The sequence below is a fragment of the Miscanthus floridulus genome, chromosome 7 (assembly GCF_019320115.1).
Source record: "Miscanthus floridulus cultivar M001 chromosome 7, ASM1932011v1, whole genome shotgun sequence".
Taxonomy (NCBI): domain Eukaryota; kingdom Viridiplantae; phylum Streptophyta; class Magnoliopsida; order Poales; family Poaceae; genus Miscanthus; species Miscanthus floridulus.
In genome coordinates, this window is record NC_089586.1 from 75,622,599 (window position 1) to 75,638,068 (window position 15,470).

At 44.5% G+C, this 15,470-nt stretch overlaps 2 protein-coding genes across 3 annotated transcripts; one reads left to right on the top strand and one right to left on the bottom strand.

The window, feature by feature from the left end:
- Nucleotides 1-5,235: 5,235 nt before the first annotated feature.
- Nucleotides 5,236-8,912, top strand: LOC136467106 (glucan endo-1,3-beta-glucosidase 14-like). Its single transcript, XM_066465655.1, has 4 exons — nt 5,236-5,731; nt 7,008-8,062; nt 8,397-8,550; nt 8,634-8,912. Exons 1-3 carry the CDS (start codon nt 5,620-5,622, stop codon nt 8,451-8,453), a joined length of 1,224 nt encoding a protein of 407 aa, XP_066321752.1. The 5' UTR covers nt 5,236-5,619; the 3' UTR covers nt 8,454-8,550; nt 8,634-8,912.
- A 77-nt stretch (nt 8,913-8,989) lies between these two features.
- Nucleotides 8,990-14,983, bottom strand: LOC136467104 (uncharacterized protein At5g03900, chloroplastic-like). Of its 2 annotated transcripts, none has more exons than XM_066465653.1 (13): nt 14,426-14,983; nt 14,228-14,335; nt 14,043-14,143; nt 13,682-13,756; nt 12,966-13,035; nt 12,796-12,861; nt 12,605-12,697; nt 12,386-12,451; nt 11,612-11,754; nt 11,227-11,313; nt 11,085-11,148; nt 10,737-10,880; nt 8,990-9,704 (listed from the first exon to the last, which is right to left on the bottom strand). In XM_066465653.1, the coding sequence occupies exons 1-13, from the start codon at nt 14,834-14,836 to the stop codon at nt 9,564-9,566; spliced, it is 1,569 nt and encodes a 522-aa protein (XP_066321750.1). In that variant the 5' UTR covers nt 14,837-14,983; the 3' UTR covers nt 8,990-9,563. The 2 variants fall into 2 exon arrangements, with proteins under 2 accessions (XP_066321750.1, XP_066321751.1); XM_066465654.1 differs by having other exon boundaries at nt 13,682-13,753; nt 14,426-14,981.
- Nucleotides 14,984-15,470: the final 487 nt, after the last annotated feature.

Below are 15,470 nucleotides of genomic sequence, written 5' to 3' on the forward strand. Positions count from 1 at the left end.
AAAATGACATGGTAAGATTAACATTATCTTCACCTGTAGCTGCTTGTGTACCAATATCTTCACCTACAGCGAGCAGCTTGTGCTCAAAATTGTCTTGTTGTACCAATATTTGTCTTCCTTGTGCTTGTGCTCAAAATAGAGATACCACTAGCCCTCATTATCTTCACCTGCAGCTGCTTGTGTACCAATATTGGTGTGCAACTTTATTTTGTCTGCATGTGCTGTCTTGCTGTTAGGATTGGTGTTAGCATCTACATGTAAAAAGTTGCTGTTTAAACAAGTGGCTATTTTTGCTTGTTGGTTGCTAGCAAAGAAATTTATTATTTCTGTTCTATAATCAACACGTGTTTATATACAGAGGGCATGTGTGTGTTGCTGCTAGTAAGTCCTAGGTTTTTTGTGCTAAGGATCAATGGAGAAGCATAAGCTATGTTGCTTTGCATGGTTTCAGATTCGCCAAAGGAGCATCATATATCGTGTCCAGTGAATGAAACTGTGCAGCTGCTGCCTCCTATTTTATTTATTCAAAGTGATTCAGTGGTTGTAAATAGATGCATGCTTGCCTCCTGTTAGGATTGGTGTCAGCAGTAGGCTGTTTTATTTATTTATGCTTGCCTCCTGGAATGGTCCTATTTTTTTTGGTTGTAGGGAGGGACTATAGATGGATCATCTCATGCTTCAGCCATGGATAGGGACAACAGCGATGGCCATTGAGTTGTGCGGTAGCAGGAAGTATTTTGTGAAGCCGTAGCCTTTTGTTTATCTACTACGGCTGATGGCAACAACCAGCAAGTTCGAAGGCTATGCATGTGTCATGCTGGGTATTTTGTGCAAAGGAGGTATTTTGGTTGTGCATGAGCTGCTGCATATTTAGGTTGTGAAGCAACATATGCAGATTCCATCGCGCTTCAAGGCATGCGTGCTAGTTGTGGAGTAGCACTTACATATTGTCTATTCACTGCACGCGTGCGACAACCGGCAAGTTAAAGGCTATGCATGTGTCATGCTGGGTATTTTGTGCAAAGGAGGTATTTTGGTTGTGCATGAGCTGCTGTATATTTAGGTTGTGAAGCAACATATGCAGATTCCATCGCGCTTCAAGGCATGCGTGCTAGTTGTGGAGTAGCAGTTACATATTGTCTATTCACTGCACGCGTGCTTGTGCAGAAGTGGGTGCATACTGCCATTAAACAGCAGCTTGCTACTTGTAGACTTCCTGGGTCAAGGAATGTCGATTTTTTGGCTATCTTGTGCAGAAGTGGCTGCATACTGCCATAGGATAGCAGCTAGCTACCTGTAGTTGTGTTGGGAGATAGATAGCACCTAATTGTGAGTTAGCACTTTTAACTTGTGCTGCCTGTTAGGTACCTAACTAGAAGGCTAACTAGGAGGCACTAATTATTATATAACTTTGTATTTATGAACAACTTGAATGATATTCTAAGATTATTGAATATAATATTTATTACTTCAGTGAAGGGCGGGCCTGGTGCAAGCGGTAGAGTCTTACCGTCTGTGACCGGAAGGTCCTGGGTTCGAGTCACGGTCTCCTTGCATTGCACAGGCGAGGGTAAGGCTTGCCACTAACACCCTTCCCCAGACCCCGCACAGAGTGGGAGCTCTCTGCACTGGGTATTTATTACTTTAGTGTGGATGAATGGTTACATCAGTTGCTGTAATATTGTATTTAATGGCTAATTACTTGCTGTGAACAGTGGTCTTATAATAGCTAAATAATCAGTGATTTTGGACAGCAAATTGACTGGAAATATTTTCCCTGATGGAGGTGAACTGTCAGGAATTATTTCATGCCTGACGGTTGGGCCACCGACAGGAAAGTTGAACATATCCCTGACTGTTCAAGAACTGGTCGTGAAAGTTTGAAATTTCGGGAAAAGTTGAAAGTATCCTTGACTGTTCATAACCGTCAGGAAAAGCTTTCCTGACGGGAAGCTTGACAACTGATGCAGTAGCTTTTCCCTGACGGTAACCATCACGGATGACCTTCCCTGACGGTTTCTGCACTTTCCCTGACGGAACAGGCTGTCACGAAAAAACTTGGCTGGGTGGTGATTGTACGTATCAGCTTCTTGTCCCATCATCTAAAACCTATGGCTCGTACTCTCTCTGTTCCAAAATAAATATCGTTTTGGATCTTGCTTTCTCAAACTTTCTTAAGTTTGACTAGATTTATTAATATTAGCAATATTTTTGTCTCCTAATAAGTTTATTATAAAAATATATTTAATAATTAATCTAATAATACTTATTATGCATCATAAAAATCAATGATTTTTTGTACACATTTGGTAAGTGTTGAAAAGGTTTAACTTCTTGATAATGACACTTATTTTAGGACGACAGGAGTATATTGTCCTTGGTCCATATCGTCGATAGTAGGATTTCACCTCATACATTAAATCGAAAAGGCCCATCCTCCGCCTTCGTCTCACTTTATTCTATTGGTTTGGCGTCACAGGTAGCTAAAAGCAACTTAAAGAGACTCTTTATATCCTCTTGTACTGACAGGAAAATATATTTTGAGTGAAAAAAAATCATCTAATAGCTTTTTCAATATTAGATCTCTAAATATTGTGATCCTCTATTCCAGGTTTTTTAGGCAAAGATATAGAGAGTGAGGTTGACTCTTCAAAGAGCGTGCATACAGCTATTGGAGGATGGAAATATATAAAGAATAATTTTTATTTAAATGGTTCTTCAAACGATGATTTAGAGAATGAGTTGAAAAAAACCGTCGGAGATGTGCGAAGGGACTGTTCGGTTCAGAGCTAAATAATTTTTGTACCTCTATGAAGGCCCATTGGAGACGTACGCATACTCATTCCTATATGAACACATACATGCATGTACCTCTACGAAGCATGAACACCTCTGAAGTACTAAGGTAGACTGACAAATCTTCAGTGCTAGTTTACTATGATTGTTTAACCATCATATATTGCACATGCTCTAAACAACGGGAAATACATCGCCCATGGGCCATGGTCGAGGGTTTTTCCGTTTTCCGGTTAGTGCCTCTGCCAGATTGCGAGCTATGGCTGTTGGCTGTTGTCACACAGCAGCTTCCGATCGGCGTGCGCACTCACGCGGGATGCGTGCCTGCATTGGACGCGAGTCCCACCTACCCGAAGCCGGAGCAGCGCCAGGCACCGGGGTGCACGAGCCGACGAGGGATGACTGGATCCTCGTCACGCGCTCCTCTGGGTCCGGCCGGCGCCTACGCCCATCACACGCAGAGCGCACCGACGGCTCCCGGAAGGCCGGAACGCCCGCTCGGCCACACCGTCCCTGACGACGCAGCGAGCGCGACTGCTCTAGTGCTGTTAGTTGACTCCGAGCGCGTGACGCCGTGACTGACCTCACCTCCACAGACGAGAGAACCGAAGCTGCGGCACGCGGCACCAACCACAAGGGAAGCCACCGGGCCGGTGCATCGGATTTGAAAAAGTAAGTTTATTTGAGCAGCTGCAAAGCGTTTTACGAGTGACTTGCAAGTCTCTCTTTGCCCGTTTTCGGTCATCGTTTCGCACCCTGTTCGCTGGGACTTATTTGGCTTATAAGTTATACTTTTTCAGCCAACTAATAGTCTTTTTCTCTCACACTAAATCAGCCAACAGTACTTTCAGCCAACCAAACAAGCCCAAGCGAACAGGGCGCGGTCGTCGGAGAATGCAATGCAAGCTTTTGTCGTCTCTTCTTTGCAGGAAGGCATGTGTGTGGCAGGGTTTAGCTACCAGTGTTTTCCATTCCATTAGGGTTTGTGAAATAGATCCGACATTGGAGGCCCGTGGTCCATCATCTTTTCACTTAGTTTTTTTTTCTTTTGGGTTTCTGACATGGAAGAGATTGTTTATTGTTATCTTGTTGCTTATAAGCTAATAATTAGTAGAAGCACGGTAAATAAATAAATCATTTCACCAATGTTTGATGAGATGAGAAAAGTTATGATGCACCACCACATTTAATTGTGACAATTTGTTGTACGACACTCTTCAATATTGGTATTCACTGATGGACACTACTCAATGTTGTTTTTGCTAGAAGATACTCTTCAATTGTGGCAATTGGCTCCTAGGCACTTTGGCTATTAAAATAATATATTTTTTCTAGGACCAGATTGGAGATAAATTAAAAGTGAGCATTATGCCCTTGACTATTATACTGCAATCCTTAATATTTATCTAAAAAATCATAACTTGCATATGAAGTTTTAAAACGATGAACTTTATATCAAAATTATGGTGCTCAATGAGATCTACAACTTCGTAGTTGCCAAATTTTTTATTTGAAACTATTTAGAGTGTCAAAACTTCTTTTAAATTCTCAGATGTAGTGGTTCATCAAACTAAACACCCTACAAGAGAGAGAAATCACCTCTGCTTTTTGGCCTGATGTTAAAAGAAAGATTGTGAGCCATTTGATGGACAACAATAGGAGGGAGAGAGAGGGAGGGAGGGAGGGAGAGAGAGAGAGAACAAGCGGTTGAAAAATAGAAAAACAATGATAGTCAAGGTTTTCTACTAAAACATTCAGCCCTGTTTAGATGCAAAGTCTTTTTTTTGTTGTTTTAGAAAAAAATATCATAGTTTTATGGAATACTTTGGTTTTGAAAACCTAACGGTGTTTGGATGTAAAGAACTTTGTAGTTTTGAAAACCATGGTATTGCTAAAACTCTAGTCTTTTTGGAGTTTTAGAAAGTCCACTCTAGACTTCATTTTTCTAAATTATGATTTTACACATCTCTTGTTCTAGAGCTGAAGTTTTCTTAATGCTACAGTTCGTAAACCACAACATCCAAACAGGGCCTGAATGTCTGTGGCACGAGGGATTGCAGGCATCCTATTTTTGTCCTTCTGTTTACCTAGACGGCCATATATTTAATTTAAATGGTAAATGGAAGCCAAATGTGTCATTTATACCCTAAATAATCCATTAAATGGATTGATCATTTAAACGGTCGAAACAGCCTAATAAATGGAACAAAGGTCAAACGTTTAGTCGGTAGTAGGATCTGAGTTCATAAAAAGAACCCAACTGTGATTGGCATCTCTATAAAAAACGTTTAGCTCTGTTTAAACACAGTGTAAGCCTATAAAACATAGAAAATGATACGGGCCTGCTGTGGAGCGGTCGGAGAGAGGCAGCCGAAGGAAGGTGGCAGGTGCCATTCTGCTGGAAGTGCCAAAGTGTGGTGGTACATGAGCTAAGGACGCCCGACCCGGGCCCCTCCTCATCCGGCTGGTCGTTCGTCTCTTTCCTCGCATTCTCGCCACCGCCGGTGCCACGGATCAAGCCAGACAGAGAGCCACATATCTAGGCAAGAGCCTATTTATTACTGTATTATATACACACTCTCTCTGACATTGCAGGCTTGCGGTATCCAACTGCGTATAATATAGCCAACAGCCTCCAAGGCCATTCCCCTGCGTGCGTCCGCCGTGCGCCTTCCCTACCGATCGAGTAAACCCCACGCAAGCACACAGCCTTGCCTCTGTGCGTCTGATTGGAGTTGCTTGGTCGCTCCTCCTCTGCGGCCCTCCGCGTGTTCGTCCCTCTGTCTTGGGAGCGGCGGAATCCAGTGGATCGAAGGTGCGTGGATGGCAACAGCCGGGAGGCCGTCAAGAACTGCGCTGTCGCTGCCAGCTCCGTCCTGCAACCTCGCCGCCGCCTGCTGCTTCGTCCTGCTTGTCGTCCCCATCCTCCTCACGGGTGAGTTTACTAGCATCGGTTAATCAATCTCCACCCAACCTCTAGAATAATCAGCTCGCCAAATACCCAATGATTGTGATAAGGTATGGATATGGTGGTTGATGTTCTTGACTAGCCTGCAGGTATATATAGTGTGTGATGTTCTTGCCAATGGCATAGTGCCCTGTTCGTTTGGCTGACAGGCCATGGCTGAAATAACTGTTGGCTGATTTATTGTTTGAGAAAAATACTGCTCGTTGGCTGAAAAAGTACGGCTTATAAGCGAAGCGAACATGGTGTACACCGTGGCGTATGGTTACAAGGACCCTTTGCTAAGATTCTATTGTAGCTATAGAGTAGATGGCACGTTTGTTAAGATCATGTAGTACATTACCATGTGCTGTTGCCAAAACCAATCGAGCTTATGACTTCACCATTTAATTCAGAGGCGAAATGGAGTCACAATGGAATGTTCGCTATAGTCTAGCTTGCCAATGCCAGGTGCGCCGTGGCGTAAGGCGCCGCCCACTATGGCGGCATATCTCAACTCCGAATCGCCATTTCAGCTTTTCAGGGCGCCTTTCCGAAGCGCAAAATGCCCACTGGCAAGCAGCCAGCTTAATTTACTCGCTCCTGAATTATCTGCCACTGATGACGATGAGCATGAGCCGTTGGCTGTTGCTACTTTCTCCACACCACAACAGTCTGTTCGTTTCGTCGTAAATGATCGTTGATTATTTACTGCTGGTTGGTTTGGTGTGAGAGAAAAATATTATTCTACCTTATAATCCACGATCGTATACGAGCAAGCGAACAAGCTGTGCCCGGATATGCAACGGGCAGTCCACGTGGTTTTTCGAATAAGCAGGTGGGCCGATTTAATAGCAGTTTTTTTTAGGTTATTGGTAGCTCTCAGTGACAGTGCCAGTGGTGGCAGAGCCACATGCCCATGTGGTCCACTGAGATCTTGCTTCCATTGGATCACGTGCTCCGTAGACCGTAGCATTATACTAGCTATTTGTATAGTTGTATTATACTCCTATATTCCATACTCTTACGTACGTACCCGGCGCTGTGTTACCATGGTCAAATTATCACATGCATCAAATTAATTAAGCTGTGTTTCTTCGATCTCCTTGTTTCAATGGCCACAGATCGGATCACCACTCACTGTCACTAAAACTTCACCGGAATGAATGTGTGAACCACAATCTAGCCTAGATCGGATGAGTTTGTACTCGTCCTTGATGCTGATATATAACAAAAAAATTAAGACAATCAATATAATTAATTGCAGATCAGCAAGTGGCGGTGGCCGAGTCTCTGTCGATCGGCGTCAACTACGGGCAGATCGCCAGCAACCTGCCGTCGCCGGAGCAGGTGTCGTGGCTGCTCCGGTCGATGCGGATCAGCAAGGTGAAGCTGTACGACGCGGACCCCAACGTGCTGCGCGCGTTCCTGGGCACGGGCGTGGAGTTCGTGGTGGGCATCGGCAACGAGTACGTCCCGGCGATGGTGAGCCCCGCGGCGGCGCAGGCGTGGCTGCAGCAGCACGTGGTGCCGTACCTCCGCGCGGGGGCGCGCATCACCTGCGTCACCGTGGGCAACGAGGTGTTCAAGCAGGGCGGCAGCAACGACACGGTCCTCCAGGCGGCGGTGCTCCCCGCCATGCAGTCCGTGCACAGGGCGCTGGGCGCGCTGGGGCTCCAGGGCCGCGTCAACGTCACCACGGCGCACTCGCTGGACATCATGGGCGTCTCCTTCCCTCCTTCCGCCGGCGCGTTCCACCCGGCCGCGCTGGCGCACCTGCAGCCGTTCCTGGGCTTCCTGTCCGCGACGCGGGCGCCGTTCCTCATCAACTGCTACCCGTACTTCGCGTACAAGGACGACCCGGCGCGGGTGCCGCTGGACTACGTGCTCTTCCGGCCCAACGCCGCCGGCGTCGTCGACGCCCGCACGGGGCTCCGCTACGACAACATGCTGTACGCGCAGGTGGACGCCGTGTACGCGGCCATCCAGGGGCTCGGGTACACGGACGTCGAGGTCAAGGTGTCCGAGACCGGGTGGCCGTCGCGGGGCGACGCCGATGAGCCAGGCGCCACGCCCGAGTACGCGGGGACCTACATCCGCAACCTGCTGCAGCGGATCGAGATGAAGCAGGGCACGCCGCTGCGCCCGGCCACGCCCGTCGACGTCTACGTGTTCGCGCTCTTCAACGAGAACCTCAAGCCCGGACCGGCGTCGGAGAGGAACTACGGCCTCTTCTACCCCGACGGCACGCCGGTGTACAACGTCGGCCTGCACGGCTACCTCCCGCCGATGCTGGTGTCGTCGTCGACGGCAGCACGACAGGTACATACGGTTTATTCTTGATTGATTGATTGATCAGTCTTCAGGACAGGTTACCTGATTGTTCCAGTCTTGTCACGTTTTAGTGGAGCACTGGGGCTGGCAGACACCGAGTGAAATGCCGAGTGGCATGGCCAGGTTAGGCATGGTCGCAAGGAATAGGTTCTCCACCACGGAAAAGGGAGGATGCCGCAATCAGTAGTTGCATTTAGCACAAAATTCACACACAAACAAATGCCATTGCATCTGCTGTCGTCTGAAATGTGCAAATGCGTCATGCCAGTATATATATAAAATTAAAACTCAAATATCCCCTTGTGCAATTTATGGTTGGCAGGTGATTCGTTTGTTTGCACCAGTCGCCATCGCGTCCGTCGCATTCGTCTTATCCTGACAGCCTAAGCTACCGACGGAGCAAGAGCACTAACAGCTGCAGCCAGGAAATGTTAGCTAAGCATCTCATGCTGACAGGGTTTCCTGTCGCAACTAAGGTAAATCAGTTTGACATTAGCACTGTACAGCATATTTTTTTTTTCTGTATGTCAGATAAATAACAAACTGGCATATCCGGCAGGAACTTCTGAGTAATTTGGCCACCTCAACTTGGGTGCGTATGCTGGATTTCTAATAGCGATCAGAAACTCTTGTTGTACTCATACCGACAATAGGTTAGAACTGACTGAAGCATATGCATCGTCGATTCATCAGAGTGTACCTTTTCACCCAAAAAAAGAAAGGTACAAACAGTAGGAATAGCTGCATTGACTGCAACTATTTACTGGTGGGATAATTTGTATCAATACTATGTAATTCTGTCCTTTTGACCTCTGGTAGATTTCCCTCGTTTAATTCTCCGTGTATGGAGTACAGAAACTGGACATGTTGAGGCGGACGTCTCTCATTCGCAATGACAATTCACAAACGCAGACAGGAGATACACATTTTTTTTTTTTTGAAACTTACACATTTTCAGGTTAATGCAAGAAACTGTTACGTTCCCATCATGAATTGATTCACCTGGCTGAAAGTTATAACAGTATGTCTATTCCTAGACAGGACAGAGTTCCTACGAAAGCCAAGTCTGAGTCCCTTGTTTACAGACTGATCTTTTTACATGTTCTGATGGGACTCCATTCAAACTGAGTAACATCATATCCGTATTCCCTGTTTTTCGTGTCGAATTCTGAATTTGATCTCCAGTCCCGTGAATTGAACTATACAAATATGCAGATCAATGCCACATATATGTACATCAGCTTGCAAACAATGGTCGATTTCAATTAAACCAACAGCTTCCACAAAACTTTCATAGCAAAGTGGTCAGTGGTGGGCTGGTGGTGATATGACTGTTAGTGAGGTCCACTACCATCCAATTTCACTTGGTTGAGTGGTTCAGTCAGATCTATCTTCCAATCCACTGGATGCAGATAAAAATTACCACCAAGTCTGATGTGAGGACCATGTAGAGCTACTACGAATGTCAAGTATATATCGGTCATGTCCATCACTCTGATTCAAGCTCCTTAAATCTCCTCTCCCACTCCTTGACTTCATAATCCTGCTCCAATAGATCCTTTTCAGTAGTATAGACGATCTCCTCCGGCGTAATTACTTTCCGTTCAGCCATATCACGTGCACTAAGCAGCTGAAAATATAGGAAAACACAAGCCAAATTTATGCTACTTCAAAAGTTCAAAAAAGACCAACTTAGTGAAGATCATGAAGCCAAGTATCAATTACTTCCTCTAATTGGAAATATAAGCCCATTCAGACATCGACAACTAGTAATATTAATAAAAATACATTATCTGAAGTGGAAATAATTATATATTAGGAAAATATTCACAATGAATCTAGTAATCCCAATCTTGTATTGTCAATCTATATAAAATTTTGGATATCGCTAGTCAAAGGTGAAAAGATCTTTCGGACAAACCTAGATAGATTGGATGTAGTATCTAAAATGTGTATGGCATGAAGTTGATGAGATGGCACCAAAATAAATTGAGTAATATTAAAGAATGCAATAAAGAATGCACACCGCACAATCTAAAAATGTCATGATAAGCATATATTTCCATTCAAATAGCCAGTTTTGTTGTAGCTGTTGAGAACGGAAGGTCCAGGCTGCATAACAGATTATTGACACACAATTTGATCTTATGCTTTAAGCCCCTCTACAGTGGCTTCACTATGGATCTGAGTTATTATGCAGGGAGGTGGTGGCTGCCATGGAGATGGAGGCACAGGGAGAGAATAGGCATGGCAGAGAGTGGCGGCAGCTAGGGGAAGGAGAAAAGGATTGAAAGCTGTTTAAGAGAGTTAGCGCAAAGGCTGAAAGCAGTTTAAGAGACTCAGCAAAAGGCAGAGAGATGACCCTAAACTACGCTTAATCCAGTGGTACTGTTCACGCGTGGCCGTACCACAGGATGACAGGGAGCCCTCGTCAGCCACTGTTAGACCTGCTGGATCAGTCATAGACATTAAGCCCACAACAGGTTTCTTTTTAGAAGTTTCTAATGTCAGGAATAAATAAGTTGCTACCGGTCACAATAAGTCTAGTCTATAAGGTTTCTGTGAATGCTACAAATCCATCCTGATTTTCTCCAAACAGATCCACACATGGGTAATGGAAAAATAATTACATAGAGTTGTGTGGAACTTCAATTGTTATTACCTTTCTTCTTAGAGAAGAATCTGGTGACACGAGTTCCTGAGCTCGCTGTTCTCTGGCCTTATTCCTCTTTCTAATGTCATTGTTGGTCTTGCGTAGCAGAAACCATCTAAATAAAGGTATTGCAAAAAAGGAGCCAGCGTATATCTAGAAATGATCACATTGTATCAGTACATATCATTAATTTATAGGTAATTCAATAATCATCAATTTTGCAACATTCACAACATTTGGAAACTCCCTTAAAAAGAGAAGGGCTAGTGATTTCTGTCAGGCCAAATATGCATAAATGGAGTGACTAGAGTAATGACCACGATATGTACTAAACCGGCATATCAAGCCCAGCCATACCTGAAGCAAAGGATATAACTGTGCCGCAAATGAGATTAGTCCACTAGGTGTCACTGTCATTTGCCTTCATGATAAATTTTAATACATATTGTTAGCATTACATATCAATGATATGTGGGGCCAGAATTATTATAATTCTTACTTCAACAAGTTTCCAAGAATGATGACACCAAAGAGATTGAGTCCTCCCAAACCAGCAACCATTGCCTTCTCTGATGCATTCGCTTTACTGCAAAATCAACAGGTAGGTGTATGGAAGGGCATAGAATAGATTAAAATAGCAAATTTAGAGCGGATGAAAAAATACCTCGGAATGAATCAACCTATATAACATAACGCCTAATCTCTAGATCCTCATGCATTACGCTCCTGATGTAACGTATTTACAATATAATATTTAAAATCCACATACACTAATTGTATTAGAAATCTAAAAAAATTATCATGGGAGTTTCACACTTCTTTATTTGGTAAAATTGCAGCCTGGGTTAGTTCAACTTCACTAAGGATGACAATGATATACTGACCTGAATTTCCACGGTATCTCCTCTAAGTACTTTTCAATTCCACTGAACATTGCTGACCATTTGGTACCCACATATTCCCTGCTCCTACCACCTTTTGATGAAGCAGTACGTTGCAGCGATGGGAATCGATACAGGATATTGCCCTATAAGAAAAACAAAACCATTAAGTTACTCAGAAAAATGCCATCTTTAGTATGTAGCTGGCACAGGCAGAGCTATCTGTCAGCTAAGGTGGGCAACATTTAACTCGCTGTGTACTACTGATGTGTGATGGTTGCACCCCATATGCTTGTATTCCCCTTCTTCCTCCTCAACCTCAAATGAAGGAACTAGTGCATGTAATGTAAGGGTGTTTTTGCTTTGGCTGATGCCTCCATGGCATCTGAAACCACCACTGCACCCTTCATCATCCAGGACATGGCATTTCCCAGAACCTTTTTTCTTACATCTACTCACACATTGCATGTTCCTTTATCATTTTTCTTCGTTGGAAACTTGCAATAAATCTCAAGGATTAGATACTTAGGCATGCAAGTCAATTAAGATCTTCTAGTATTTTATAGTAGAGAACCTGACATGATTGGGGTTGTTTGTTTATTCCAATTTTTTTATGGTACCTAATAGAGAGAAAAAAAACAGTAATAACACCCCCCCCCCCCCCCCTCCCCCGGCCCTTGGCCAGCGTTAGCTGGGTGGGTTGAAAGTGTAGGGCATATTTGACAATGGTAGTCCTCAGGTACAGGTCTGAACTGCTAGAAGAGAAGAAGGTTGGACCTGATCATCAATTTCTGGATGTCCCTGGAATCGTAAAAGAACTGGAAGAACAAATGATTCATCGTCCTGCAGTTCAAGAAATGATATGAAAATATGAATACGATAAGCCTCCCCTCAGTTTATTATTCAAAGGAAGAGTAAATTGCTTTCCCAGGTGCAGGGAGTAGAGAACTTAATCTCTTAACAAAACAACAATACTTAGGGAAAGAGTTCCCATGCCTTGGACTCTTCTGATGGAGGTGGCACATCAAGAAACGGGGCCAGTTCTTCAGCTGTAACAACTCCACCATTTGATGAAATGTACTGCCCAATCTGTGAATTCAAATAGGAATTAGAAATCTGTAATAGCAAAAATGAATATATAATAAATGATCATGAAGCTAAATTTTCTCAAAAGAAAAAGAAAATACCATCTTCCACCGCTTCTCTTCAAGCCCATCGTTTGGGTCACCATCCCCAAACACAAACGAAAATACCTATGGCATTTATTTAATAAACATTACACACAGTTTCAAACTACCTACACATTCCATCAAAACATAGTGAGAATGAACAATCAAGTCAAACCCTTTTAGATTACAGATTCAATAAAGTTCATCCCATTTTCATTTTCTACTCGACGCCTTCTGTAATAATCTGCATCCAAGTACCTGCAGGCACATGAACAGTGTGAATAATAAGAACGCACATGATACTTTCTGTTCAAAACTTCGGATACAACGTTGCAATTTCAAAATGATATGTGTATGTCCCATTTCATTATAGTCATCTTAACATGAAGTGGTGAGAACAATATAGCTAGAACTTTCTAGCAACACAATACAGAATCTTTTCACAATTGAATAGTCGGATGGCTTAGAATCATTGTTATTGTAGTTAAATTTCATGAACCTCTCATCAGGAATATTATCATGCCCAAATCATTAGATGATTTGCATGACAGGCGTAATGGATGCATTCCTGGAAAAACCGTATATACCTTCAACCCATGTACTTTCTTCTATTGGTTTGCCGACAAGCAACATTTCGAATTGAACTTTGTTTTGGGTTCTTTTCCCTTTTCCCCTAGGATGGTTTATTTGAACACGAAATTCCAAAACACTAAGCATGCAAAGTACAGGCAACATCCAACTTGAAATGTACAGTAATAAATGATGTGGACATGTGGTTGACAGATTGAGTAGGTCTACGAGTCCAAGAGCAAGGGGAATTGCCTTTTTGTTCTTTTAAGTCAAATAACATAATAGCATGATCCAGCACTTTCAGAACACCTCACAAAATGTATATGAAACTTACCAAAACATATCTGTCGGAATGATGACAGTAGAACCATAAGATCTCCGCCGCCTACCACGACTATCTTCATCACTGCTAGTAGAAGAAGTGCTACCAATCAAAGGGGTGTTGAGTTAAATGACAAAAACTACAACTAAAGTTCCAAAAAAAGCAACTCATGAAATCTAAGTGTGCTTCATTTTTATAACACTTCACGAATCAAATTACAGAGAGAGCACCTCTAAGATAAAATTCACAGAATGCCCGTTTCAGGGAACTGAAACATATGACAAAGATGAAGATATTGTTCCAGAACAGCCCTTTAGGCAGTGAACATACAATAATTAGCACACAAACTCTTTCCTGCTATACTAAAACATACCTTGAGCTTGAGAGAATGGCAATGATTGTAGTGTACACCAGCACAATTGAGGCAATGAGCGCAGTGCCAAATGAAACACGTACCAGATAAGCACCCACTTGCTACAAAAGAGCAGCAGCACAAATCAATATCAGAAGAGCTCATAGTAACCTAGTGCATTATTACACCTTCCTTGCTGGAAATACCTTGGCTTTGTCAACAAGAGGCTCGACACGCATCCTAAACGATTTGCCAGCCAGCTTTGCCCTGTAGTCCTTTGGGAAGACGTATAGCACCTCCCCGTCCTCCGATACCTACACAATCAGCGATGATTATCAGAGAAGGCCGGAAGGTTACCAGCGGAGGAGGAAAGGATGGAGTAACTGGCAGATACAGCGGCGCACCTCCAGGAAGCCTTCAGTGTCGGCGGCGAGTGCTTGGAGCGCGCGCTCTGCCTGCGCGAGCTGCAGCCCAGCGCGAGAGGCGACGTCGCCTATGGTGACGCGACCGCCGAAGTGGTCCACCGCCTCCATGGCGCGGTCGCGCACGTCGGAGGGGAGGCGGTCCGTCTCCACGGCGCCGCCCGGGCGCGCAAGCGCAGGCGGTGCCCCGATGGTGCCTCCAGCGCGCGCCCGCACGTTGGGGCGCCACGGGGACGGTGAGGGGCGGTCGGGAGCGACGCGGAGGCGGCAGGGGGCAGGAAGGGAAGGGGAGAGCAAGGAGAAGGGGGCGTGGCGCGGGGGGTTGCGTGGAGGAGGGAGGGGCGGGCGGAAACGAAGGTGGAGGGATAGAGAGATGGAGGCGGCGGCGGCCATGGGGGAGGACGGGTCGACGGCGGAGGCTTGGGGCCTTGGGGGTGGGTTCAGGCGGTGGCACTGGGCATTCTGTGAGAAGCGGCTAAGGGGAGGAAGAGGTGGACGTCAGTCGTCAGGAGGTGTGTGCTGGCCGTGGCCACGAGATCGGATTTGATCCAGAGCAGCCACCGGGGTCCCGACGCGATGAGACTGAGCGACTTCACCTTTCCTCTCTCAAGTGATCGATCATGTCAGAGGTTACTGCTCCGGCCATGCCTATCAAAAAAAAAACCCTGCTCCGGCCATCTAATTTTTCTACCAAACAAAATATATATACTATTAAGAGTCAAGAGGTTACACAATTCACAGGTTGAAAATGTTAGTCTCAAGAAACACAAGATATAGGATATGCTCCCTCTCAATATGTTCATCAAGTACTCGAATTACTTGAGAAATACACTTGATCCAATTAAGAGTCTAGAGGAGTTCATCATATATCTTGGTCAAGACATAATAAATTTACAACAATTGAAATTATGCCAAAGAATACATACCACCACTAAGGGAGATATATCACCACACAAATTTCCACTGACTTAAACAATCACAAGTGAAACTTTATTGATTTGAATGGCTATAGTTCTTACTTAATGAA